Genomic DNA, 21028 nt, shown 5'->3' on the forward strand with positions numbered 1-21028 from the left:
GGAAGATTTATTCTACTCCCAAATAGCACTTCTTTGCACCTCTTATGACTCCTTCGTCCTCTAGAATCCCGTACCCACACCAAATACGAGCTGATTTGGTGAAATAAAGCACATTTCTACTTGCAAAACCCATCGAACAGCCATTTCCGGTGCTCGATCGCGGACATTTTCAGCTTTGAAGGCTATTTACGGGCAAATATCAATCGCTCCCTGACTTTTTATGCATCGAGAAACAAATTTAGTCATCGCTGAATCAGTAGCTTACCTTAAATCCCCACATAAATCAAACAATACCTAGAAAACAGACAAAACTTGCCTTCACACGTGTCATGAGCGGCCTTCGGCTTCTGTTCGGCCTTTGACCGGTTATCCCCCGTGTTCAGGAGATAATAAAAAAATAAGATGAAATAATTTTTGGGTTGATTACTTTAATTTATACTTGACCAAACTCATTAACCAATTTTTAAGCTTCCAAGCTGAAATGCAATCCCATAGTCTGGACTGAGTGGAAGATTGGTTGACCAAAAATTTGATCAATAAATGAGGGCGTGACAGTGCCGCATCAACTTTCACCAAAAGCCGGATATGACGTCATCAAAGACATTTATCAAAACAGGCGAAAATATATTATTTAGTCAAGCTCAGTCGAACTCACAGAATGAAACTGAACGCATTGCATTTTTTCTGCAAGACCGTACACTTGTAGCATCGACTGTCCACCGCTCGTCGCAAAGGCAGTGAAATTAACAATCCAGAAAAGCGCGGTAGCGGTTGCGCTGAGGAGAATAGCACGCTTTTCTATATCTCTATTCTTTTCAGTTAACTCTCTGAACGTGTTTTTAATCCAAACATATCATATCTATATGTTTTGGGAATCAGGAACGGACAAGGAATAAGATGAAATTGTTTTTAAATCGATTTCGGAAATTTAATTTTAATCATAATTTTTATATTTTTGATTTTCAGAGCTTGTTTTTAATCCGAATATAACATATTTATATGTTTTTGGAATCAGAAAATGATGAAGAACAAGATAAATGTAATTTTGGATCGTTTTATAAAAAAAATAACTTTAATTACAATTTTCAGATTTTTAATGACCAAAGTCATTAATTAATTTTTAAGCCTCCAAGCTGAAATGCAATGCTGAAACCAAAGTCCGGCCTTCGTCGAAGATTGCTTAGCCAAAATTTCAATCAATTTGATTGAAAATTGAGGGTGCGACAGTGCCGCCTCAACTTTTACAAAAAGCCGGATATGACGTCATAAAAGACATTTATCGAAAAAAAAGTCTGGGGATATCATACCCAGGAACTCTCATGTAAAATTTCATAAAGATCGGTCCAGTAGTTTAGTCTGAATCGCTCTACACACACACACGCACAGACACACACACAGACACACACACACACACACATACACCACGACCCTCGTCTCGATTCCCCCTCTATGTTAAAACATTTAGTCAAAACTTGACTAAATGTAAAAAGGAAAACATTGTGTGGGGGATAATATACCCAGGAACTATCATGTGAAGTTTCATGAAGATTGGTCCAGTACTTTCCTCTGAATTGCTCTACACACGCACACACACACACGCACACACACATATATATGTGTATGAACTGTTAGGTGAGACATCAAATAAACTTTCGGATGTAAAACATGTAAAATATCATTCAGTTTAAGTCACTGTTTCGACGGTTGAAAGTGAATCATGCCGTCAAAAACCGCCTTAATTTTTTGTGCTCAGTGTACATCCACCGCCACCCTCGTCTCGATTCCCAGTCGGTCTATGTTAAAACATTTAGTCAAAACTTGACTAAATGTAACAAAGAGAAACAACAGAGCAACGTGGTAGAAAATATTCAAGAAAATGTGTGGTGAAAAAAGTACTTACTTACCATTTCAGACACACTTTCAAACCATTATACATTTATATTGGTATTGTGTTTTGTTTCCGTTCCAACTTTCTAAAGGACACAGATAACTGTTCCAAATTTTTAGCGATTCGCTCAAACAGCGCGAGTTGAAAAACTAACGGAGAGAAAATGTATTAGTTTTTCTCATTATGCTACTTGTCAAGGTAATGCATTAACTTAAATATCATGATATGTGTAGAGTAAGTATTGACGTGATACTTTTGCGAACGCGCACCAGTTTTAAAGGTGCAACTGCAAGGCGTTTCGTTTACTTCTTCCAAACGACGGCGAACGCAAGAAGAAGACTTCTTCCAAACCATGCACATGGCATGTTAAACCACAGGCGGAAGCCGGAAGGTATCGTTCACTGGACCACTACTTTCATGAACTTGAACTTGAACTTGAACTTGCGATGTTTAAGGCCTTAGGCCTGTTCATCGATCCTGTCGAATGGTACTCCAATAACACTTTTTTGGTGGCATGCGCGGGCGGTTATTGGTAGCACGTTGGCGAGAATTTCTCTGGTCTGTCTGCCCAGAAATTGTCCAGCCTTCCTTTGAAACTGTTCACTGATGCCGTGATGGTACTGTCACAACTGTTTCTGGCAGACTGTTCCAGTGAGGAATCACCCTTTCTGCGAAGAAGCAGCTCCGAACGTTCAGCCTACAAAATGGTTTATACATGATTATACATGAAATGATTTTTGTTTCATAGAAAGACCACGAAAGTAGTGGTCCAGTGAACGATACCTTCCGCCTGTGATGTCACCACAATGGTTCACATGACTAGAAATATCATACAAACAATAGTAAATAAAGAAAACCAAGAGAGGAAACTGGCAACGAAGCATCTAAGGCATTCCTACTGATTTAGGTCAATCAGTGGACGTACTGTTCTGAATCTCTCTCTCTCTCTCTCTCTCTCTCTCTCTCTCTCTCTCTCTCTCTCTCTCTCTCTCTCTCTCTCTCTCCACACAACCCTCCTAAAATAAAATGTGATTTGATCTCTCTCTCTCTCTCTCTCTCTCTCTCTCTCTCTCTCTCTCTCTCTCTCTCTCTCTCTCTCTCTCTCTCTCTCACACACACACTCATGGTTAAAAGTATAATTAAGGAACAACGGACAAATCCATTATTACAATAGGTGACTTGCGAGATCTGCCTCAATCTGCGGGCATGTTTTGAGAGCTCTGTGAGAGGTTGCGTCTCGCTCTCGGTGCAGACACTTCGCCTTGAAAATGGTGAATTTGCACTGCGCAGCAGTGGGCTGCAGCAATGATACTTTGTTAGAAGCATTGATACTTTGATAGCCGCAAGAATAATCCTAAAGTTCGTTCAAAGTACCCAAGCAAGGTACTTAACCTTTGCCGGATGCCGCTTTTGACTACACACGCCCGACGATGCGGGTTTGTCTGAACCCATACATATTTGAAAGAGGGTTTTTACCGTTTATTTCTCTAACGACGGGGTGGGTTCAGGGAAACCCACAGCGCTACTTCAGTGGGTGCATCGAGTTTCTCCCTTCACCGACTTCTTGCAGGGGAGGGAGAGGGGGAGGGAGAGACTGAGAGAGACTGAGAGACTAAGAAAGAGAGAGAGAGAGAGACTAAGAAAGAGAGAGAGAGAGAGACTAAGAAAGAGAGAGAGAGAGAGACTAAGAAAGAGAGAGAGAGACTAAGAAAGAGAGAGAGACTAAGAGAGAGAGAGAGACTTTTCTTTCTTTATTTGGTGTTTAACGTCGTTTTCAACCATTCAAGGTTATATCGCGACGGGGAAAGGGGGGAGATGGGATAGGGAAAAGGGGGGAGATGGGATAGAGCCACTTGTTAATTGTTTCTTGTTCACAAAAGCACCAATCAAAAAATTGCTCCAGGGGCTTGCAACGTAGTACAATGACCTTACTGGGAGAATGCAAGTTTCCAGTACAAAGGACTCAACATTTCTTACATAGTGCTTGACTAAAATCTTTACAAACATTTACTATATTCTATACAAGAAACATTTAACAAGGGTAAAAGGAGAAACAGAACCGTTAGTCGCCTCTTACGACATGCTGGGGAGCATCAGGTAAATTCTTTCTCGTCCCAACCAATATGGGACTCCCCCTAACCCGCGGAGGGGGGGGGGGGGGGGGGGGGGGGGGGGGGTGAGAGAGACTAAGAAAGAGAGAGAGAGAGAGACTAAGAAAGAGAGAGAGAGACTAAGAAAGAGAGAGAGAGACTAAGAAAGAGAGAGAGAGACTAAGAAAGAGAGAGAGAGACTAAGAAAGAGAGAGAGACTAAGAAAGAGAGAGAGAGAGACTAAGAAAGAGAGAGAGAGACTAAGAAAGAGACTAAGAAAGAGAGACTAAGAAAGAGAGAGAGAGAGACTAAGAAAGAGAGAGAGAGAGACTAAGAAAGAGAGACAGAGAGAGAGACTAAGAGAGAGAGACAGAGAGAGAGAGACAGAGAGAGAGAGAGACAGACAGTCAGATAGACAGACAGATAGACAGATAAACAGACAGACAGAGCAACTGACAACAGACATACAGACAGAGAGATACGGACAGAGAGACAGACAGTCTCTTGGAGACAAACAGGCAGACAGACACTGTTCCGCCGCTTTGGTAATTATGGGTGTAGCAGAACCCGCGCCGTCGGCAGAGGGATAGTTACAATCACTACTACTCTTTAAAAGTATGGGTTTGCGTGAACCCGCGCAATCGGTAGTGTTTATGTTAACATAATCAATTAATTTTAATGTTTTGTCATGTACACACTAAAAATTTGCAGACAGAGAGCAAATTAGGTGTGTGAGAGATACTTAAAATTTCAAAACGATACCTTTAATGGTTCCAGAGTTACAATGATTTTAGTGTGTCTCTGGGTACAGGTGAACCCAGGAAGCACGGCAAAGGTTAAAGGAAAGGCGATCGATTTTTGTTTGTTAACGTAAGCCACAGAACACCAGCGCTTGTGAAGCGATGGCTGAATTCTCTTTGACGTCAAAATTGTTGTATTTGCGTATTTAGGGTGCGGGATAGAGGATAGAGTGAAGATCAACAAAGGCACGTCTTGAGCAGAACCGTTTGTTATGAACCGACCGGATGTGACGTTCGTTGTTACAATCAGTTGTCATGGGAGAGTTGTCTCCCTTGCATCGTCTGGCATGCATGTACAATGACAATACCACAACTCCCTTTTTTGAGAGGGATGTTTGTTTCACAATAAAACAATGTTAAAAGATGTTTGTCCTGGTTCTCCCCCTCCTTTCTTTTTTTGAGTTGGAGTCTGTCATTTTTGAGTCACTTGAGAAAAAGTGACTCTATGTAATCGGTCAGTGTTAGTCTGTCCGGCCGGCCGTCCGGGCCGGCCGTCCGTAGACACCACCTTAACGTTGGACTTTTCTCGGAAACTATCAAAGCGATCGGGCTCATATTTTGTTTAGTCGTGACCTCCAATGACCTCTACACTTTAACGATGGTTTCGTTGACCTTTGACCTTTTTCAAGGTCACAGGTCAGCGTCAAAGGAAAAATTAGACATTTTATATCTTTGACAAAGTTCATCGGATGTGATTGAAACTTTGTAGGATTATTCTTTACATCAAAGTATTTACATCTGTAGCCTTTTACGAACGTTATCAGAAAAACAAGGGAGATAACTAGCCTTTTCTGTTCGGCAACACACAACTTAACGTTGGGCTTTTCTCGGAAACTATAAAAGTGACCGGGCTCAAATTTTATGTGAACGTGACTCATTGTGTTGTGAATAGCAATTTCTTCCTGTCCATCTGATGCCTCATATAATATTCAGAACTGCGAAAGTGACTCGATCGAGCGTTTGCTCTTCTTGTTATAGTTACTTTCCTGTCACATTTTGCCTTAAAGTTTAAGGTCTTGGTTATAATGGCAATTGTTTAGCCTTTATTAAAGGACTTTCTTATGAATTTGCCTGTAATAAAGGACTTTATTTTATTTATTTTTAAATTTGCCTGTGGTAAAGGACTTTGCTCAGTTTTGTTTTCAATATCTATATAACGGAATTGGTTATGAAACAAGCATCACAATCATTGATGCATCTATTGAATAACAAATGATTAATGTATGAAGCATGCACTAATTAAAGCTAACAATAAAAATAATAATAAATAATAGCATCATATGCATTTTGTTGACTAGAATTTCTGGTAGAAACGTAAAAGACATGCGACAGACTGCCTGGTAATGTCCTTTTTGTGGCATTTAGTGCAGGTCGTGCTTCTTGCAGGGCATCTGGCCTGACTGTGTGGCTCCTTGCCACAGTATCCGCATTTGTTATTGTTGCCCATGTTGGGGTTCTTGCGTTGATGTTGTTGACTTCGTTCACCGTATGGGTGTTTCTGATGACCGTGTCGCTTAACCTTTTTGACAGCTGTAGTGTTTTCCCCCGGTCTAATCAGGGGCTGGCTCTCCTTGCGGGCCTCAGCTTGCCTGCTGAGTCGTATGGCTTCGACAAGGGTCAGTTTTGCTTGCGACTGTAGGTCGTTAGAAAGCGAGTCATCCAAAACCCCAACCACTATTCTGTCAATGTTCATAGTCAATTATATATCGTCGGCAGTTTCGCCCATCGTGTATAAGAACACACTGACCTGTTTTTGGTTTTGCTGCGGGCCCCGAACCATTTCGGTTGCGTTGAAATCGTTGTAGGGACTGGGTGGCCGAGTGGTAACGCACTTGCGCTCGGAATCGAGAGGTTGCGTGTTCGACCCTGGGTCAGGCCGCTATTTTCTCCCCCCTTTCCTAACCTAGGTGGTGGGTTCAAGTGCAAGTCTTTCGGATGAGACGAAAAACCGAGGTCCCTTCGTGTACACTACATTGGGGCGTGCACGTTAAAGATCCCACGATTGACAAAAAGGTCTTTCCTGGCAAAATTGTATAGGCATAGATAAAAATGTCCACCAAAATACCCGTGTGACTTGGAATAATAGGCCGTGAAAAGTAGGATATGCGCCGAAATGGCTGCGATCTGCTGGCCGATGTGAATGCGTGATGTATTGTGTAAAAAAATTCCATCTCACACGGCATAAATAAATCCCTGCGCCTTGAATAAAAATTGAAAAAAAAAATCCCTGCGCTTAGAACTGTACCCACGGAATACGCGCGATATAAGCCTCATATATAATATTGATATTGATATTGTCTCCATTTCGGCCAACTTGCCGGTGTCCCGTCAAAGGGCTTCGGGGGAGGTAAACTTACTAGGCGATGTACTGTTCCCTCTGCTTCATTTCCTGCTGCTTGTGCTTCTTCCATCTCCTACTTATCGAAAACCGCTGCCACCATGTAGTATTTGCGTGTTTAGGGTGCGGGATAGAGGATAGAGTGAAGATCAACAAAGGCGCGTCTTGAGCAGAACCGTTTGTTATTAACCGACTGGAAGTGACGTTCGTTGTTACAGTCGGTTGTCATGGGAGAGTTGTCTCCCTTGCATCGTCTGGCATGCATGTACAATGACAATACCACAGAAATTACGTGCGATCCCGGTACTCCGTTGTCTGTTCAATAACTAACTGTTTTAGCTGCAGTTTGTTTTATTGTGAATATCTTATTTTTCTTTCTTTGACTTTGAGGTAATTTTGCAACTTTGGTCATTGCATCGCATGACAATTCTGCTGTTCAGTAGCCATTGTTGTGATTGTAGCGAATGGAAGGAACGATAACTCTTGAGAGCAAAAAGTATGCCCGCAGGGAAGTGAACATTCCTTATCTCTCGCACCGAGATCAAGCTATGAGCATGTCGTAAGAGGCGACTAACGGATTTTGTTTCTCCTCTTTCCCTTGTTAAGTGTTTCTTGTATAGAATATAGTCAATTTTTGTACAGATTTTAGTCAAGCAGTATGTAAGAAATGTTAAGTCCTTTGTACTGGAAACTTGCATTCTCCCAGTAAGGTAATATATTGTACTATGTTGCAAGCCCCTGGAGCAAATTTTTGATTAGTGCTTTTGTGAACAAGAAACAATTGACAAGTGGCTCTATCCCATCTTTCCCCGTCGCGATATAACCCTTCGTGGTTGAAAACGACGTTAAACACCAAATAAAGAAAGAAAGAAAGATCGAGCTATGCAAGCGGGGTATTGTGCAAGTTGGCTATTTACCTTCTTTGGGAGAGGAAAGTTAGATGGACTAGCTAGATCAAAGCAGAATTAATTACCTTTCAAAATGTAATTACCACTCTTTCTCAGTCTCTGCATGGTTATTTTTAAACAAGTGCAGAACTTTTTTTTTATTAATGCCTCAGTACAATTACAAGAGACACATACCCGTACTTATTGGCAATATTACCCAATCTAACCTATGTGTGGTTCAGCGTCCCACTGAGTAAATCTCGGTTCTATGCGTTGCTCTTCTTCAGACATGGGACTGGTCCGAATTTTATCGGAATTCCGATATTTTCCTTAGCTCACAGACCATTCTTGAGATCGATGCAAATTCGTTGAGAAAAAAAAGGGGGGGGGGGGTGGTGGTATGAACCGTTCAGCTGAAGCTGTCTGCGTCTGAAGTCAGTGCATTCCGCCATTCGCACCCCAGCACTCACGTGAACCCATAGCAGTATCATGGGTCGCGTTTGATTTGCTGTCGATCTCCGACGATTATCGCCTAGGCTTAATTATTCACCGATGGCGGTTTGCGGGTTGTTTTGGTTGGCTGCCGATCTCCAAACGCCGAAGGTGAAAAAGGTAGCATCATGGCGTCTGAATTCCGTATTGTTTTGTCGGCTGTGGAAGCTCTTACGATCGACGACCAAAGTGTGAAAAACAAGTGGAAAGCCAACTGGCTGTCAGAAGAAATGACTGTCATAATCAACAAGAAAGAAAGGCGCTAGCTCATTGGCGACAGTATCGCCAAGATATCCATTCCCGGTCAGGCCGTGTGCACGTGGTGCGACAACGGCCACTGCGTGGTGAAATACGGACTTGGTGGAAAAAATGTGTTGGTTCTGAAAGTTTTCAAGTAAGTTTTGTGTGTGTGTGATTGTTATAAATTACACTTTTGTTTAAAATGCTAAAGCATATTATTCTTGTGGTTTTTATAGCTTTTTAAAAAGGCATGATCTAATTTTTTGCTATCATGAGAGGCCCCAAAAAGGCCTTTATAATTCTAACATTCATTTTCCGTCAGGGGGGCTTTGCCCCCCTGAACCCCCTACCGGGGCGTTGCCCCTGGACCCCGGCTTACTTTCCTACTTTTGGAACATTTGCTGGTCTCATGTCTGCTTCTTTCACTTTCAGAATGAGAATGTGATGTAACTTCCATGGAGTTAATTCAGGACTTTGCCAACTTATTCTATGATTTGTACAAGTTTGTATTGTAATGTTAATGTTAGTAAGTAATTTAGTATTAATGAAGACAAATTGAATCTCGATCATTCTGAAGTTTCGGCACAAGAAATTAACTATGATAACATTCAAGATCTTTCACTAGGTGACAAACGGGAATATCGAGATGTCAACTTGTCCATCAAGCTTTGATTCGGAGGATGAACTTGAGAATCCCCTCAACCAGTTCTCTCGTTCTCTTGTGCGGGGGAAATATGCCTGCAAACTGCAGGACATGCTGTATCAGCAGACTTTACAGAACTCTTCCTTCTGTGATGTAACACTACACATAGATAATTCCGTGAGTATTTTCTGATGAACGTTTTGGCCCTGAAGTATACACATGTCAATACATACTACCAAATGTTATGCTTTCAGTTACTTACAAGTAAATTAAATTCTGAATTGCATTTGTTAATTCAAGTGCGAATTTGATCACTCAAAGTTCAAATCAAATGGATCGGTGACATTACAGTGATTACTGTTTGTAAAGAAGGAACTAGAAGTAAGTGTTTCTAAAATGTAATAGTAATATATTATAACATTATATGTATGTTTTGCCCTAAATAGCATTAATAAGTCAACCTTAGACTATTTTAATTTGTATTCAATTCATTCAAATGATTCATTGATGTTCGACGGGCGCTGTGGCGTGGTGGTAAGACGTCGGCCTCTTAATCGGAAGGTCGAGGGTTCGAATCCCGGCTGCGGCCGCCTGGTGGGTTAAGTGTGGAGATTTTTCCGATCTCCCAGGTCAACTTATGTGCAGACCTGCTAGTGGCTTATCCCCCTTCGTGTGTACACGCAAGCACAAGACCAAGTGCGCACGGAAAAGATCCTGTAATCCATGTCAGAGTTCGGTGGGTTATAGAAACACGAAAATATCCAGCATGCTTCCTCCGAAAACGGCGTATGGCTGCCTAAATGGCGGGGTAAAAACGGTCATACACGTAAAATTCCACTCGTGCAAAAACACGAGTGTACGTGGGAGTCTAAGCCCATGAGCGAAGAAGAAGAAGAAGAAGATTCATTGATGTTCACATGGCATTTGTTTAACTTTGGATTTTGCTAAAGGGAAATTCATAATATATTTGCAGGTCATGAAGGCACACTGGGCAGTGCTGGTTATGTGCCCTTACTTTCAATCTCTCTATGACAGTGGTATGAAAGAATCTATGTCAGGTAAGTTATCTTGATTCTTCCCTGGCAATATTCTGAATTAGCCGTGTGTGAAGTTCTTTCATGATACACTGAATAAATCCCAATATGATCACTCTTCTTTCACTTTGTAATTTAATCACTCCAGTTGGCTAATTCTTGAGTGTTGCTTTTCTTAGTTTTGCTACTCAAATTAAAATACATGTAACAGCATTGGCAGTACTGGAAATAAACTCCTACTTACAAAAACTTGAAATAAAACCATCTACCTTTGGTAGATATTTGTTTGGCAGTTTTCACTGTAAAAGTTTTTAAATCACTACATTCTTTTACTTGCTCCATCTGCTTACATGATGAATTATTTGCCTGACTGCTGATAGCAACATTTTTAACAGGTGACCTGAACCTAAATTTTGGTGCCCCTTACGCCATGAAAGACGCCATCAAATTCCTTTACACGGGAGAGGTGCACGTAACAATGGAACGTTCTCGAGACTTGCTGGAAGTTGCCGACTACCTACAGATCTCTGAGATGACTGAGATCTGTGTCAAATATCTTCGTGGGATCACTTTGAATCTGGAAAACTGTGTACAGGTGAAAGAGTGAGATGCAAAGTACTGCTTGATGAGCAGATTAAGAAACATTTGTGCCTGAAAGGGCAATTATTGCTGTCAACGTGTGGTGTCTCAGTTTTGAGATATTTCAACAGTTTACACTTGCTCTATGTGATAGCACTGATACTGATATGGGCTGTGCAACATGGAAAGGGCTGCAACTTTCTGACAGCATGCAAGGACAGAGTAGAGAGGCTCGCTTGTTTATGTCATAGCATCGATCCTCTCCAACGATGCTTTTGTATTTGACTGGCTTGTTTCTGACATTCCCGCAGATAGCACCTGCTTAGATATAGTTTAGTACTGTGTTATGAACATGTTTGCAAGTTTTTTGCATGTCTTTATAAGAACAAAAACAAAACGAAACAAGGCACCAGAAAAGAAACACGCTTGACCACCCAGTCCTCTTTTTGACTCACCTGAGTAATGAGTGAGTCTTCGTACTGAGCACCGTTCAGAATGTATGGAATTCCTGATTTAAAATGATTTTAATTATATCAGGACAGATTTCTTGCATTTCTGAAACAACCATGAACTGAAGAAGGGAAAATGTTAGAAATTATTTTGTGATACTGATACTGAAGCCAGTATTTCCTGATTTTGATTATTCTTAATGTTTGTCTCTTTGCAGATCTTACTTCTCTCCAGCCAGCATAACCTTGAGACGTATGATAGCGCCTTGACGTATGTTAGTGCTCACCTACCTGAACTGATGAGTGGCACCGGTTTGCTGGACTTTGACAAAAGCTCACTTTTGTCTTTGTTGTCAGACAACACCCTGTCCTACGTCAAACGGGAAGACTTCTTCTGCTTCATTGTCAGGTTTGGCACAGTTACATCTTTTACCATAATAAGTGTGGTGGAAAGTTCTAAAGGGCTTGTAACATTTGTTTGGGGCTATCACATTTTGGATAGTCAGAAAGATGGATGAAGGTTTGTTGTTTGGTTGGTTTGATTGCACAACAGTCAGAATGTATGGCCTTAGTGTTGATTGGTAGAATCTTTTTCGAAAGTTGACTTGGCTAAGTACTATAATAAAGTTGACTGTTGACCGATAAAAAAAAATCCTTTTTGACTCACATGCGAAGCAAAAGTGAGTCTATGTACTCACCCGAGTCGTCCGTCCGTCCGGACGGACGTCCGGTTTTTTTACTTGTATTGTTGATTGGGTGGGTTCATCGCTGCCCATGTGGCAGGGTAAAAAAACAACAACAACGGTGTAGCAAGCAAAACTTTTACCACAACATAACCCTGAGAGTGAATGCAGAAAAAGAGGAATTAGTGTTGACCTACAGTATTAGGTTTTTGCCAGTTTTCAGATTGCAAGGGATGTTTTGATGTGTTGGCAGATGGACAGAGCACAATGAAGTGCATAGAAAACAAGCATTTGAGGAACTGTTTTGTGCGCTGGATCTTCACTCAGTTCCAACTACTGTCTTTGAAGAGAAAATAGAGCAGCATCCCCTGGTGAAAGGATCAGAGAAATGTCAGGTATGTGAATTTTAAGTAGCCACTAAATACCCATATCCGTATGTTTACACTTGATGGTAGCCTAGTGTTTACACGAACACTAGCTTACATGCACATGCTCAGACTCGTACATGTACAGTTCATACCCAAGCAAAAACAAGCGCATGCATACACACACATAAACATGCACAGTAAGAGCAATGACAGATCAACGCACATCACAGTTTAAGCAATGCTTCGTGAGTTTGTGGGATAACACTCTTGGCATGTCCAGCTATTATACAAGAAATACTTTTTCACTTGTACTGTTTCTTGGCCTCATATGACACAAGTTTGACTTCATCACTTTGCTACCGGACAAGTTCTTAGTACAAATTGATTACCCATTCTCCGCCTCTGCTCCCTTTTTAAAGTCGGGGGGGGGGGGGGGGGGGGGGGGAGCCCTTTTTCTTTTGGAATGTTTGTCCTGATTAGATTTAAATGATACTTTTGACTGGTCGACCATCTGATAGTTTTCACATATATTAATATAGGTCATGTGACTATCAATTTACCTACCAAGCACGACATTTGGACCTATTGAGGTCTAACGAATGACGTCTCACAACGTGTGTGGTCGTCCTTGGCGGTCAAGAAAGCCGCCGCGATCATTGCGCAGACGACACTTCTAGACCGCCAATATTTTTTGTGCGCATCACGTGCTCCACATAAATCGGCCGGAAACAAACAATTGGGAAACCTTGGATACATATTTTTGATGCAGGTCCAACTTACCTTTTGTCTTCTGAGGCTGGGAACAAAACTGCTATCTGAAGTGTCCCCGAGTTTTTTGTCTTTTTTCTCTTTTCAGGTTTGAATTGTAAACTGTGCATCTGGTTTGTCTTCAATCTTTCGTAAAAATGCCTTTCTCTGTTGTTATTTCCACAGATGGCCTGCCTGGAGAGGAAGCTGAAGGGAATAGTGGGCAGTGCACCCTGCTCCCCAAACATGACGGACGTCATCATCCTGGGCGGAGGGATGAACAAGGACCACCGCTACCGCTTCATGTTTTACCCCAAGAATATTAACTCCAGTCTCTTTGCGTACTTTGTGAGAGAGCAGCGGTGGGCCAAGATGCCGGATTTGCCGTACGGAATCAGCAGACCTCTGATGGCCCTTACTGGAGACGGACAGCTGCTGGTGATAGACTCAGTTATGCAGGACAATTCAGAGAAACAGAAACAGCTTTTGTGCTACTGCCCGCTGGAGAATACATGGACCAGTTCTAAGGTGAGTGAGGGTTTTTAGCGATTGTGTGCTGTGTGGATGGCCATCTAATTGGGGCATTGAGTGCATGTCTGTGTGCAAGCAAGTGTGTGTGATTGAGAGAGAGAAAGATTTTGAGAGGTAGTGATGTCTAACAGCTCTGAAATCTGTGGGTCGTGGTCAAAGTTTCTGTGAAGAATTTCATTTATGATTAGGCCAAGAAAAAAATAGTGATGGTTAAGGTAACATTTCGGGGGGAAAATGAGGTAGGTAATTTGGTAAATGTATTTATTTTTCTTTATATTTTTTTTAAGCGCTCAAGTATTGTGAGTCTATGACCACTTCATTCTTTCTCCATTGCTTGTGTGTGCGGTTTTTTTCTGTGTAATTTATTGGGGGGGGGGGTATTGTTCATTGAAAAACGTTTAGGGTCGGCAGGAAAAAGTGGTTAGGTCGGGTTACCACAACTGTTTTTATGCCTCAACAGTTTTGTCCGACTTTACAATACTGGGGAAAGAATGTCACAGGAAAAGGATTCTTGAAGTTGAAGTGGAGTGGAAACTTCCAGGTTGTACGAACAAATAATCAATTAGAGGTTACCAACTGATTATGTTTTCATCATTTCAATTTTCATGAACCTGCAGCTTGTTCATTTTTATTTTAACGGTCTTACTTCTTTTTTTTTTGATTGTGGGATGTAAATTTATCAGATGTCAGAGTTGGTTGCAAAAAGGGGAATCCTACTTGTTTATAACGATAGAGAGATCAGTAAACAACCAAACTAAGTGTTTAGGTTAACCAAAACAGTTTGCAAAGGCCAACTTAAACAAGTCGCGTAAGGCGAAAATACAATATTTAGTCAAGTAGCTGTCGAACTCACAGAATGAAACTGAACGCAATGCCATTTTTCAGCAAGACCGTATACTCGTAGCATCGTCAGTCCACCGCTCATGGCAAAGGCAGTGAAATTGACAAGAGGAGCGGGGTAGTAGTTGCGCTAAGAAGGATAGCACGCGTTTCTGTACCTCTCTTTGTTTTAACTTTCTGAGCGTGTTTTTAATCCAAACATATCATATCTATATGTTTTTGGAATCAGGAACCGACAAGGAATAAGATGAAAGTGTTTTTAAATTGATTTCGACAATTTAATTTTGATAATAATTTTTATATATTTAATTTTCAGAGCTTGTTTTTAATCCGAATATAACATATTTATATGTTTTTGGAATCAGCAAATGATGGAGAATAAGATAAACGTAAATTTGGATCGTTTTATAAATTTTTATTTTTTTTTACAATTTTCCGATTTTTAATGACCAAAGTCATTAATTAATTTTTAAGCCACCAAGCTGAAATGCAATACCGAAGTCCGGGCTTCGTCGAAGATTACTTGACCAAAATTTCAACCAATTTGGTTGAAAAATGAGGGCGTGACAGTGCCGCCTCAACTTTCACGAAAAGCCGGATATGACGTCATCAAAGACATTTATCAAAAAAATGAAAAAAACGTTCGGGGATTTCATACCCAAGAACTCTCATGTCAAATTTCATAAAGATCGGTCCAATAGTTTAGTCTGAATTGCTCTACACACACACACACACACACACACACACACAGACACACACACATACACCACACCCTCGTTTCGATTCCCCCTCGATGTTAAAATATTTAGTCAAAACTTGACTAAATATAAAAAGCCTTTTTTGACTCACATGCGAAGCAAAAGTGAGTCTATGTACTCACCCGAGTCGTCCGTCCGTCCGTCCGGAAAACTTTAACGTTGGATATTTCTTGGACACTATTCAGTCTATCAGTACCAAATTTGGCAAGATGGTGTATGATGACAAGGCCCCCAAAAACATACATAGCATCTTGACCTTGCTTCAAGGTCAAGGTCGCAGGGGCCATATATGTTGCCTAAAAAACAGCTATTTTTTACATTTTTCCCATTTTCTCTGAAGTTTTTGAGATTCAATACCTCACCTATATATGATATATAGGGCAAAGTAAGCCCCATCTTTTGATACCAGTTTGGTTTACCTTGCTTCAAGGTCAAGGTCACAGGAGCTCTTCAAAGTTGGATTGTATACATATTTTGAAGTGACCTTGACCCTGAACTATGGAAGATAACTGTTTTAAACTTAAAAATTATGTGGGGCACATGTTATGCTTTCATCATGAGACACATTTGGTCACATATGATCAAGGTCAAGGTCACTTTGACCCTTATGAAATGTGACCAAAATAAGGTAGTGAACCACTAAAAGTGACCATATCTCATGGTAGAAAGAGCCAATAAGCACCATTGTACTTCCTATGTCTTGAATTAACAGCTTTGTGTTGCATGACCTTGGATGACCTTGACCTTGGGTCAAGGTCACATGTATTTTGGTAGGAAAAATGTGTAAAGCATGTGAGTCGTATGGGCTTTGCCCTTCTTGTTTTTTTTTATATTTAGTCAAGTTTTGACTAAATATTTTAACATCGAGGGGGAATCGAGACGAGGGTCGTGGTGTATGTGTGTGTGTGTGTGTGTGTGTGTGTGTACGTGTGCGTGCGTGTAGAGCGATTCAGACCAAACTACTGGACCGATCTTTATGAAATTTGACATGAAAGTTCCTGGGTATGATATCCCCATACGTTTTTTTCATTTTTTTGATAAATGTCTTTGATGACGTCATATCCGGCTTTTCGTGAAAGTTGAGGCGGCACTGTCACGCCCTCATTTTTCAACCAAATTGGTTCAAATTTTGGTCAAGTAATCTTCGACGAAGCCCGGGGTTCGGTATTGCATTTCAGCTTGGTGGCTTAAAAATTAATTAATGACTTTGGTCATTAAAAATCGGAAAATTGTAAAAAAAAATAAACATTTATAAAACGATCCAAATTTACGTTTATCTTATTCTCCATCATTTGCTGATTCCAAAAACATATAAATATGTTATATTCGGATTAAAAACAAGCTCTGAAAATTAAATATATAAAAATTATTATCAAAATTAAATTGTCGAAATCAATTTAAAAACACTTTCATCTTATTCCTTGTCGGTTCCTGATTCCAAAAACATATAGATATGATATGTTTGGATTAAAAACACGCTCAGAAAGTTAAAACAAAGAGAGGTACAGAAAAGCGTGCTATCCTTCTTAGCGCAACTACTACCCCGCTCTTCTTGTCAATTTCACTGCCTTTGCCATGAGCGGTGGACTGACGATGCTACGAGTATACGGTCTTGCTGAAAAATGGCAGCTACTTGACTAAATATTGTATTTTCGCCTTACGCGACTTGTTTAAAGATTCTTTTATCTTAAAATAAAATGTTTACTATCTGTTCAAGACCCTTTGGATCTTTTCTTGTTGTTTGATTTTCTATTTACTTAAACTTAAAGGCACAGTAAGCCTCCCGTAAACCATCACAGAGCTCCCCGAGCGTCTACATACAGTACAAGCATACTTCCATTTGAACGCTCACCGAACAGTAACATCCTGGCTGCTTTCTGTCGAGCGTGAGAAATTTTCAAAGAATTTATTTTCGTGGACTTAGCCTTTAACAACAATGGCGCCTCGTTTTGGTGCTGGACGGCTGTTATGAATATTCAACTTACCGGAAATCACGCCCGGACAGTAAGCCTCCCGTAAACCATCACAGATACTGTCAGGCTTTTACACACAGTACAAACACCCTTCCATTTGAACGCTCACCAAACGGGAACATCCTAGGTGCCTTACGTAAAGAGCGAGCAATTTTTAAAGAATTAATTTTGCAGATTGTCAAAAATGAGTTACTTCCCTTCGGGTCTCATTCAGAAAAACCCGGAAGCAGGGTCACGCAAGGGTCGTAGCAGACGACAGTTTATCTGTACATATCGCCGTTCCTCTCAACAGTCAAAAGCCATCGCTAGAGTTCTTGTGAACCACAGCCGTTTGTTTCGTGCATAAAAACGTGCTATTGTAGATAACCTCACATCGAGTGCATTCAAATGACTAACTGACGACTACATTGTGAAAAGGGGAAACTGGATCACACGGATTCACGATGGCTCAGGGGTAAGATAAACCACGCAAAAATAAATTCTTTGAAAATTGTTCGCTCTTTACGGAGGGCACCTAGGATGTTCTCAATCGGTGAGTGTTTAAATGAAAGGGTGTTTGTACTGTGTGTAAAAGCCTGACCGTATCTGTGATGGTTTACGGGAGGCTTACTGTGCCTTTAAAGAAAGAAGTAGTTTCTTCATTTCAGAATTCAATCAATCAATATGAGGCTTATATCGCGCGTATTCCGTGGGTACAGTTCTAAGCGCAGGGATTTATTTTAAAATTTTTATTTTATTTTATGCAATTTATATCGCGCACATATTCAAGGCGCAGGGATTTATTTATGCCGTGTGAGATGGAATTTTTTTTTACACAATACATAACGCAGTCACATAGGCCAGCAGATCGCAGCCATTTCGGCGCATATCCTACTTTTCACGGCCTATTATTCCAAGTCACACAGGTATTTTGGTGGACATTTTTATCTATGCCTATACAATTTTGCCAGGAAAGACCCTTTTGTCAATCGTGGGATCTTTAACCTGCACACCCCAATGTAGTGTACACGAATAACTGTTAAAGCATTCTCGTTTTCTTTTCAGATGAACTTCCCAGAAGAGGAGTATGACTTCGTGGTCCACTCATTCTTCGCATGTGGCAGCCGCCTTTTCCTGGTGGCGTCCAGCAAACGTCGGCTTCCCGTGCCAAATGTAACCCCACCACCCCCACCTCGTGGACCTAGAGGTGCTGCAGTCCCTGTCCCTCCCTCTGATCCACCTCTTCTCTACCATGTTCAACTCTTGGAGTTATTCAGAGAAACTGGTGAGCTTGTTGCTTTATGTGTGTGTGCACCATCTGAACGTTCATATCTCCACCATGATCAACTGTTGGAGTTACTCTGAAAAACTGGTGAGCTTGTTGCTTTACTTTAGGTGTCTGTGTGTGTGAGTGTGTGTGTACCGTCTGAACATTCGCATCTCCACCATGTTCAACTGTTGGAGTTATTCGGAGAAACTGGTGAGCTGGTTGCTTTCGGTGAGTGTGTGTGTGTGTGTGTGTGTGCACCGTCTGAACATTCACATCTCCACCATGTTCAACTGTTGGGGTTACTCTGAAAAACTGGTGAGCTTGTTGCTTTAGGTGTGTGTGTGTGTGTACCGTCTGAACATTCACATCTCCACCATGTTCAACTGTTGGGGTTACTCTGAAAAACTGGTGAGCTTGTTGCTTTAGGTGTGTGTGTGTGTGTACCGTCTGAACATTCACATCTCCACCATGTTCAACTGTTGGGGTTACTCTGAAAAACTGGTGAGCTTGTTGCTTTAGGTGTGTGTGTGTGTGTGTACCGTCTGAACATTCACATCTCCACCATGTTCAACTGTTGGGGTTACTCTGAAAAACTGGTGAGCTTGTTGCTTTAGGTGTGTGTGTGTGTGTGTACCGTCTGAACATTCACATCTCCACCATGTTCAACTGTTCGAGATACTCTGAGAAACTGGTGAGCTTGTTGCTTTAGGTGTTTGTTTGTGTGTGTGTGTGTGTTTATGTATGTGTGTGTGCTGTCTGAACGTTCATACAACCATCATGTTCAACTGTTTGAGTTACTCTGAAAAACTGGTGAGCTTGCTGCTGTGTGTTTGTCTGTATGTGTCTGTGTGTTATTTTGTGTGCTTCTGTTGCAGTTATTCAGGGAGACTGATGAACTTGCTGCTCGTTGCTCGCTTATGTGTAAGTGTATGTTAGTGTATGTTTGTGTGTGTGCAGCTGTTGGGAGTTATTCAGAGAAACGGGCGAGCTTGTTGATTGGGGCGTTTGTATGTGTTAGTGTGTGTATGTGTGTGTTAGAATGTATGCACATGTGTTTGCAACAAAATCCTTTTTGGTTCAGAGCCAGTGTCGTTGCATGAATAACAACCTCTGTCGCTGTGTGCAGGTGACATGACCATCAGGTGCGGGTTTTTCCAGCGCTTCAGCAACTCAGAGGTGCGCGCAGTGTGTCAGCAGGCTTACAACAGCACCACCATGGACGATCAGGTCATCTACGTGATGGGCCACAAGGTGGCTGGCCTCAAGTGCAAGCCCACCAACAAGAAGAAGAGTAACAAGTTCTTCACGTATGACCTGCAGACCAACAGGGCCAGGGAAGTCTACAACAACAAGATGGGTTACGAGCCCTTGGTCTACGGTACCATGGAGGGCTTCTTCGCCACACGTCTCGGCAAGGTGCAGCACAAGTTTTACCACCAGGGTCAGAAGAAGATCACTCACAACCGAAACCTCACCATCAAACTGCCGCCTAAAGATGCCGGGCGGGAGGACTTTGCCACCACAATGGTGCACGATGAAGTCTACATTTTCGGGGGGAGGCTGACGGAGTCTCAGGAGCCGACAACATCAGCGGCAAAGTTCTCCTTCACTACTCAGAAATGGACTGAACTTGACCCTGTACCTTCGCCCTTGATTGGTGCAGGAATCGCGCGAGGCAGAATGCCTGTGGGTGTGCTTCGCTGCCACTTGGAGTGCCCTCACTGCACTTTCCTGCCTCTCAGCGGCAGAACCACCTACAACGTGCCGTACAGTGGTAGGGATAGGGATGATGGTGGGTCAGGGCGTTTCTATGACATGGATGATTCTGATGGCTCTGATGACTATGACTATTATGACTACGATGATTATGAACCCAGCTACTCTGATGACGGCTGGGGTCCATATCTCGACCCAGACGAGCTAGACGTTTACGACCTCTTTTGATTGTAACATCGGAGAAAACACAATATGTGCTGGCTGGCTACGATTTGGACAGACTGTGTTGATTGTGCCCCATGGCAGCTTGACTGAATGATGCAGACTGAAAGTGGAAGCGAGCAGTTTGTTTAGTTTGTTTGCATGATTTTAAAGAAGAAGTTGTTCTTTTTCTGCATCCCCTGTTTATCCCGTCTCTGTTTTGATAATTTCAGTCAACTGTGAGACTGTGCAGGTTTTCTTTGGATTTGTTCTTTTCTGTGTTTCTAGTTTTGTCCATTACTCTCTTGTCAAGTGCGTGACTGTTCCATTTCCAGGATTTTTATGAGAAGATGCTCCTTTTTCTGTCTCCCATTTATTTTTCTCACTGGCATGTTTTGATTATTTCAGTGAAGTGGATGAATGTCCCAAGATGAGATATAAGTTGCTTTTTTCTGTCTTTTTTGTGTGTGGTCCCTTCTCTGTTTTGGTAATTTAAGTGAATTGAGTGAATGTTCAAGAGAA

The 21028-nt window shown here is 41.6% G+C and overlaps 1 protein-coding gene across 1 annotated transcript; it reads left to right on the top strand.

Annotated features, from left to right (window-relative positions):
• Positions 1 to 1997: 1997 nt before the first annotated feature.
• Positions 1998 to 20756, top strand: LOC138953564 (uncharacterized). Its single transcript, XM_070325408.1, has 9 exons — positions 1998 to 2086; positions 9361 to 9555; positions 10352 to 10436; positions 10808 to 11007; positions 11659 to 11849; positions 12377 to 12518; positions 13425 to 13766; positions 18385 to 18604; positions 19716 to 20756. Exons 1-9 carry the CDS (start codon positions 2072 to 2074, stop codon positions 20531 to 20533), a joined length of 2208 nt encoding a protein of 735 aa, XP_070181509.1. The 5' UTR covers positions 1998 to 2071; the 3' UTR covers positions 20534 to 20756.
• Positions 20757 to 21028: the final 272 nt, after the last annotated feature.

The sequence above is a fragment of the Littorina saxatilis genome, linkage group LG17 (assembly GCF_037325665.1).
Source record: "Littorina saxatilis isolate snail1 linkage group LG17, US_GU_Lsax_2.0, whole genome shotgun sequence".
In the NCBI taxonomy this organism is placed as follows: Eukaryota; Metazoa; Mollusca; class Gastropoda; order Littorinimorpha; family Littorinidae; genus Littorina; species Littorina saxatilis.